The sequence below is a fragment of the Alternaria arborescens genome, assembly GCF_004154835.1.
Source record: "Alternaria arborescens strain FERA 675 chromosome Unknown contig_30, whole genome shotgun sequence".
Taxonomy (NCBI): Eukaryota; Fungi; Ascomycota; class Dothideomycetes; order Pleosporales; family Pleosporaceae; genus Alternaria; species Alternaria arborescens.
Genome location: NW_021167885.1, coordinates 335,921 through 343,560, shown reverse-complemented (window position 1 = coordinate 343,560; position 7,640 = coordinate 335,921). Strand labels below are relative to the sequence as shown.

At 51.1% G+C, this 7,640-nt stretch overlaps 1 protein-coding gene across 1 annotated transcript; it reads left to right on the top strand.

Annotated features, from left to right (window-relative positions):
* AA0111_g9946 (Pre-mRNA-processing-splicing factor 8) lies at positions 1 to 7,124 on the top strand (the record flags this gene model as incomplete). Its single annotated transcript, XM_028656562.1, has 1 exon — positions 1 to 7,124. A coding segment is annotated over one exon (7,124 nt), but the record flags the coding sequence as incomplete, so codon positions are not given.
* Positions 7,125 to 7,640: the final 516 nt, after the last annotated feature.

Sequence of the window (7,640 nt, the reverse complement as noted above, 5' to 3'; positions counted from 1 at the left end):
CACCACCACCGGGGCCTCCGGGCTCTGGATTCGCGCCGCCACCACCTCCTCCCCCAGGTCCCCCAGGTTCTGGATATGCGCCGCCGCCGCCGCCGCCCCCTCCTGGACCACCAGGCACTGCTGTAGGCCCGCCTGGCATGCGACCACCCATCGACCCGCAAGTCGCCAAGTTTGCACAGAAGAAGAAGGACTGGTTACGGCAACAGCGCCAGAGATTTGGCGAGAAGCGCAAGGCAGGCTACGTCGAGACACAAAAGGCGGACCTACCCCCGGAGCATCTGCGCAAGGTGTTCAGAGATATTGGAGACGTGTCCCAGAAGAAATTCACCACGGACAAGCGAAGCTATCTCGGTGCCCTCAAGTTCATGCCACATGCCGTTCTCAAGCTTCTGGAGAACATGCCCATGCCTTGGGAGAGTAGACGCGATGTAAAAGTCCTCTACCACACCAATGGATGCCTGACACTAGTCAACGAGGTCCCTCGTGTGATTGAACCTGTCTTTCATGCTCAATGGGCAGCTATGTGGTTAGCTATGAGAAAGGAGAAGAGCGATCGCCGACATTTCAAGCGCATGCGCTTCCCGCCATTTGACGACGAAGAGCCGCCTCTATCATACTCGGAGAACATTGAAGATGTTGAGCCCCTGGAGCCTATTCAGCTGGAGCTCGACGAGGACGAAGACAGCCCCGTATACGAGTGGTTCTACGAGCACCGGGCGCTTCTCGATACTCCACATGTCAATGGACCGAGCTATGAGACATGGAACTTGGACCTGCCTCAGATGGCAACGTTATACCGTCTCAGCAAGCAGCTCCTGAGCGACATTGTGGACAAGAACTACTTCCACATGTTTGACATAGACAGCTTCCAGACAGCAAAGGCACTCAACGTTGCGATACCCGGAGGACCCCGCTTCGAGCCATTGTACAAGGACATCGACCCGAACGACGAGGACTTTGGCGAGTTTAACGCCATTGATCGCATCATTTTCCGATCTCCCATCCGTACCGAGTACCGTGTTTCATACCCATATCTATACAACTCCCTGCCGCGAAGTGTCAAGCTGGCTTGGTATTCTCACCCGCAGGTCGTATACGTTCGTGCTGAGGACCCGGATCTGCCAGCTTTCTACTTCGATCCTGGAATCAACCCCATCTCTTCCAGAGCTGTTGCTCCGAAGAACATCTCTGTAAGCCATGAGGATATGGTCTTTGGCGAAGACGACGAGGACGACGAGGATGACTTCCAGATGCCAGAAGAGATGGAACCTTTCATGGCCGATGAGGAGCTCTCCACTTCAGAAACTGCTTCAGCCATCGCACTTTGGTGGGCACCCCACCCATTCGACAAACGATCAGGTCGCATGGTGCGAGCACAAGACGTACCTCTAGTCAAGCAGTGGTACCTTGAACACGTTCCTGCAGGTCAGCCCGTCAAGGTCCGGGTCTCGTACCAGAAGTTGCTAAAGACTTTTGTCTTGAACGAGTTGCACAAGAAGCCACCACAAGCACAAAATAAGCAGAATCTGATGCGGACGCTGAAGAGCACCAAGTTCTTCCAACAGACCAAGATTGATTGGGTTGAAGCGGGTCTGCAGGTCTGCCGACAAGGTTACAACATGTTGAACCTGCTTATTCACCGGAAGAACTTGACGTACCTGCATCTTGATTACAACTTCAATCTGAAGCCTGTCAAGACGCTCACCACCAAAGAGCGCAAGAAGTCGCGTTTCGGAAACGCTTTCCATCTTATGCGTGAGATTCTGAGGTTGACCAAGCTCATCGTTGATGCCCAAGTCCAGTACCGTCTAGGCAACATCGACGCTTTCCAACTTGCTGATGGTATCCTCTATGCCTTCAACCACGTCGGTCAACTGACTGGCATGTACCGATACAAGTACAAGCTGATGCACCAGATTCGTTCTTGCAAGGACCTGAAGCATCTGATTTACTACCGATTCAACTCTGGCCCCGTTGGTAAGGGACCGGGCTGTGGTTTCTGGGCCCCTGCTTGGAGAGTCTGGTTGTTCTTCATGCGCGGTATCATTCCTCTGCTGGAGCGCTGGCTTGGTAACTTGCTCTCCCGTCAATTCGAAGGCAGACATAGCAAGGGTGTTGCGAAGACTGTCACAAAGCAGCGTGTTGAATCGCACTTTGACTTGGAGCTCCGCGCTGCGGTCATGAGTGATCTCATGGATATGATGCCTGAGGGAATCAAGCAAAACAAGGTCAACACTGTTCTGCAGCACCTGTCTGAAGCATGGCGTTGCTGGAAGAGTAACATCCCCTGGAAGGTACCCGGTTTGCCAGCGCCGATCGAGAACATCATTCTGCGTTACGTCAAGAGCAAGGCAGACTGGTGGATCTCAGTCGCACACTACAACCGTGAGCGTATTCGACGCGGCGCTACAGTTGACAAGACTGTGGCCAAAAAGAACCTGGGACGATTGACGCGTCTGTGGCTCAAGGCTGAACAGGAGCGGCAGCACAACTACATGAAGGACGGTCCTTACGTCTCTTCCGAAGAGGCTGTTGCCATCTACACGACTATGGTACATTGGCTGGAGGCAAGGAAGTTCCAACCAATCCCCTTCCCTAGTGTCTCTTACAAGCACGACACCAAGATTCTCATCTTAGCATTAGAGCGCCTTAGAGAAGCGTACTCTGTCAAGGGTAGACTCAATCAGAGTCAGCGTGAAGAATTGGCACTCATCGAGCAGGCTTACGATTCTCCGGGTACTACTCTGGCGCGTATCAAGCGCTTCCTACTTACCCAGCGTGCTTTCAAGGAGGTTGGAATCGACATGAACGACAACTACAGCAACATCAACCCGGTCTACGACATCGAGCCCATGGAGAAGATCACTGATGCTTACCTTGACCAATACCTGTGGTACCAAGCTGATCAACGGCATCTGTTCCCAGCCTGGATCAAACCCTCAGACTCTGAGGTTCCGCCTCTCCTGACATACAAGTGGGCACAGGGTATTAATAACCTTGACAAGGTCTGGGAGACTCAAGATGGAGAGTGTAACGTCATGATTGAGACTCAGCTGTCAAAGGTCTACGAGAAGATTGATTTAACCATGTTGAACCGTTTGTTGCGTCTCATCATGGACCACAATTTGGCAGACTACATCACGGCGAAGAATAACGTGCAGCTCAACTACAAGGACATGAACCACGTCAACGCCTACGGTATGATCCGTGGTCTACAATTCTCCGGATTCGTCTTCCAGTTCTATGGTCTCGTGCTGGATATCCTCCTTCTAGGTTTGCAGCGTGCGAACGAGATTGCTGGGGCACCAGAAAGCCCGAACGATTTCCTACAGTTCAAGGACAAGGAAACTGAGGTCCGCCACCCGATCCGATTGTACACCAGGTACATTGATCGTATCTGGGTCTTCTTCAGGTTCACCGCTGATGAGTCGCGCGATCTGATTCAGCGTTTCTTGACCGAGAACCCGGACCCTAATTTCGAAAACGTTATCGGGTATAAGAACAAGAAGTGCTGGCCACGTGATTTTAGGATGCGACTGATGCGTCACGATGTCAACCTGGGTCGTGCAGTCTTTTGGGATCTCAAGAACCGTCTACCGCGGTCAGTAACCACGATTGAGTGGGACGACACTTTCGCTAGTGTTTACAGTCGTGACAACCCCAACCTGCTCTTCTCGATGAATGGCTTTGAAGTCCGCATCTTGCCCAAGATCCGCAACTTGACTGGCGAATTCCCTGTTAAGGACAGTGTATGGTCGCTCGTCGACAACTCTACCAAGGAGCGTACCGCAGATGCTTTCTTGCAGGTCACCGAGGAAGACATTCAAAAGTTCAACAACCGCATTAGGCAAATCCTCATGTCGTCTGGATCCACTACATTCACGAAGATTGCCAACAAGTGGAACACGACTCTCATCGCGCTCTTCACTTACTACCGTGAGGCCGCCGTCTCCACTGTCAATCTACTTGATACCATCGTCAAGTGCGAGACCAAGATCCAGACGCGTGTGAAGATTGGTCTTAACTCAAAGATGCCGTCTCGTTTCCCTCCTGCCGTGTTCTACACACCGAAAGAGTTGGGTGGTCTAGGTATGATCTCCGGATCCCATATCCTCATCCCCACCAGCGACAAGCGATGGTCAAAGCAGACTGACACTGGTGTTACTCACTACCGTGCCGGTATGTCGCACGATGAAGAGACTCTCATTCCTAACATCTTCCGGTACATCATCCCTTGGGAGTCCGAGTTCGTCGACTCCCAGCGTGTGTGGATGGAATATTCCCAGAAACGCCAAGAGGCACAACAACAGAACCGACGACTAACCTTGGAGGATCTGGAGGACAGCTGGGACCGTGGTCTTCCTCGTATCAACACACTGTTCCAGAAGGACCGTTCCACTCTCAGTTTTGACAAGGGTTTCCGCGCACGTACGGAGTTCAAGATTTACCAACACATGAAGAGCAACCCCTTCTGGTGGACAAGCCAACGCCACGACGGTAAGCTCTGGAATTTGAACGCATACAGAACAGATGTTATCCAGGCCTTGGGTGGTGTTGAAACCATCCTGGAGCACACATTGTTCAAGGCGACGGCTTTCCCATCGTGGGAAGGCCTCTTCTGGGAAAAGGCATCAGGTTTCGAAGAGTCGATGAAGTTCAAGAAGCTTACCAACGCCCAACGTTCCGGTCTTAACCAGATTCCCAACCGTCGCTTTACTCTTTGGTGGTCACCAACCATCAACCGCGCCAACGTCTATGTCGGTTTCCAGGTCCAACTGGATCTTACGGGTATCTTCTTGCACGGAAAGATCCCCACACTCAAGATCTCGCTCATTCAAATCTTCCGAGCCCATTTGTGGCAGAAGATTCACGAGTCGGTTGTCATGGACTTGTGTCAGGTCTTCGACCAGGAGCTCGAAGCTCTTGGTATCGAGACTGTCCAGAAGGAGACTATCCATCCCCGAAAGTCGTACAAGATGAACAGCTCTTGCGCTGACATCCTGCTTTTCGCCAGCCACAAGTGGAGTGTCTCACCGCCGTCTATGCTTTACGACACCAAGGATACCATGAGCGCTACCACAACGAACAAGTTCTGGATAGACGTCCAACTGCGATATGGTGACTACGATTCTCATGACATCGAGCGATACGTACGCGCCAAGTACCTTGACTACACTCAGGATAGCATGAGTATCTACCCGTCTGCTACAGGTCTTATGATTGGTATCGATCTGGCCTACAACCTGTACTCAGCGTACGGACAATACTTCCCTGGTCTCAAACAGCTCGTTCAGCAAGCAATGGCTAAGGTCATGAAGGCCAACCCTGCCCTTTACGTCCTTCGTGAGCGTATCAGGAAGGGTCTTCAGCTGTACGCGTCAGAGAGTTCTCAAGAGTTCCTCAACTCGCAGAATTACTCTGAACTGTTCAGCAACCAGATCCAATTGTTTATCGACGACACCAACGTCTATCGTGTAACAATCCACAAGACCTTCGAAGGTAACTTGACGACCAAGCCTATCAACGGTGCCATCTTCATCTTCAACCCTCGCACTGGACAACTGTTCTTGAAGATTATCCACACGAGTGTCTGGGCTGGTCAGAAGCGTCTTGGTCAATTGGCGAAGTGGAAGACTGCTGAAGAAGTGGCGGCTCTCATCCGATCTCTGCCTGTGGAAGAGCAGCCGAAGCAGCTTATCGTGACCCGTAAGGGTCTGCTCGATCCTCTCGAGGTGCATTTGCTTGATTTCCCCAACATCTCCATCCGTGCCTCGGAGTTGCAACTCCCCTTCCAGGCTGCTATGAAGGTCGAAAAGCTTGGTGACATGATTCTTCGAGCGACCGGACCTCAGATGGTGCTCTTCAACTTGTACGACGAATGGCTCAAGACGATCTCTTCGTACACCGCCTTCTCCCGTTTGATCCTTATTTTGCGTGCATTGCACGTCAACCAGGACAAGACCAAGCTACTGCTGCGGCCAGATAAGACCGTTATCACGCAAGAGCATCACATCTGGCCCTCACTAGCTGACGAAGACTGGATCAAGGTCGAGGTACAACTGCGAGATCTCATCCTGCTTGACTACGGAAAGAAGAACAACGTCAACACTTCATCGCTCACCAGCAGTGAAGTCCGTGACATTATCCTCGGTATGGAGATCTCTGCACCTTCAATGCAACGTCAGCAAGCTGCCGAAATCGACAAGCAGCAAGAAGAGCAACAACAGTTGACTGCTGTGACGACCAAGACCCAAAACATCCACGGTGAGGAGATGGTTGTCACAACTACGTCGCAATACGAACAGGCGTCGTTTGCTTCCAAGACTGAGTGGCGGACGAGGGCCGTGGCCACTTCCAACTTGCGCACTCGTGCTAATAACATCTACATCAACTCTGAGGATGTCAAGGAAGAGGGCCACTTTACTTACGTCATGCCCAAGAATGTGCTGAAGCGCTTCATCACCATCGCCGACCTCCGTGTCCAGGTTGCTGGTTACCTGTACGGAAGGTCACCGCCAGACAACGACCAGGTCAAGGAGATTAGCACGATTGTCATGATTCCTCAAGTCGGAAACACCCGGGATGTTCAGCTTCCCAAGGAATTGCCCAGACATGAGTACCTCGATAACCTTGAGCCTCTGGGAATTATTCACACTGTCAGTGGTAACGAGCCACCATACATGCAAGCCAGTGATGTTACCCAGCACGCTCGCCTCATGAACCAGCACGCCAGTTGGGACAAGAAGACTGTCTCTATGACCGTCTCCTTCACCCCTGGTTCCGTTTCACTCGCTGCCTGGGCTCTCACCCCGAACGGCTACAAATGGGGTGCTGAGAACAAGGACACCATGTCCGACAACCCGACAGGTTTCAGCACCAGCTTTGGCGAGAAGTGCCAGTTGCTGCTGTCAGACAAAATCCGAGGCTACTTCCTGGTGCCAGATAACGGCATTTGGAACTACAGCTTCATGGGTAGCACATTCGGTTCTGTGGAAAAGAAGCCAGTTCACGTGCGTCTCGATACGCCTGTCCGCTTTTACGACAGTATACATCGACCACTGCATTTCCATAACTTTGCCGAGTTGGAAGACGTCTGGGTTGATCGCGAGAACCAGTTTGAGTAGGTGGATTAGTGTACAAAAAAGAAGGGGTGCATTGAGGAGGCTTATACCATCTCACGGAGTTCCTAAGGGTTGGCGTTTTTGCATCACATGATCAACTGCATGGAAAGTGGAGAATGGGCGATGATTGAGATTTAGTCAAAAATGTGCATAGTGTATTATAATGTTATAAGCGAAATGCAAGTGCTACTTTGAGTTATATTGTCGACGTGTCCAAAGAGTTCGCTGATTCGTTTTGATTTAAGCTTGTTCGCATTTCCTCTCCAGTGCTGTCGCTAAAGCCGATCTTATGTATTGCACTCTAAAACATGCACCGTATTAAAGAGAAAAAACAAAACCTCCCCTTTAAGAGTACTCCTTCCTACTATAAAAGAGCATATTAAGAGTATATAGATATAGATTAAAAACCTAGAAGACTACAATATTATTAACCTGTCAGAACGCAGCCCTGCACCACTACGCTATGCAACCAAAAAGGTACGTATGATCAGTGAACTACTGATCATGGTGCAGGATAGT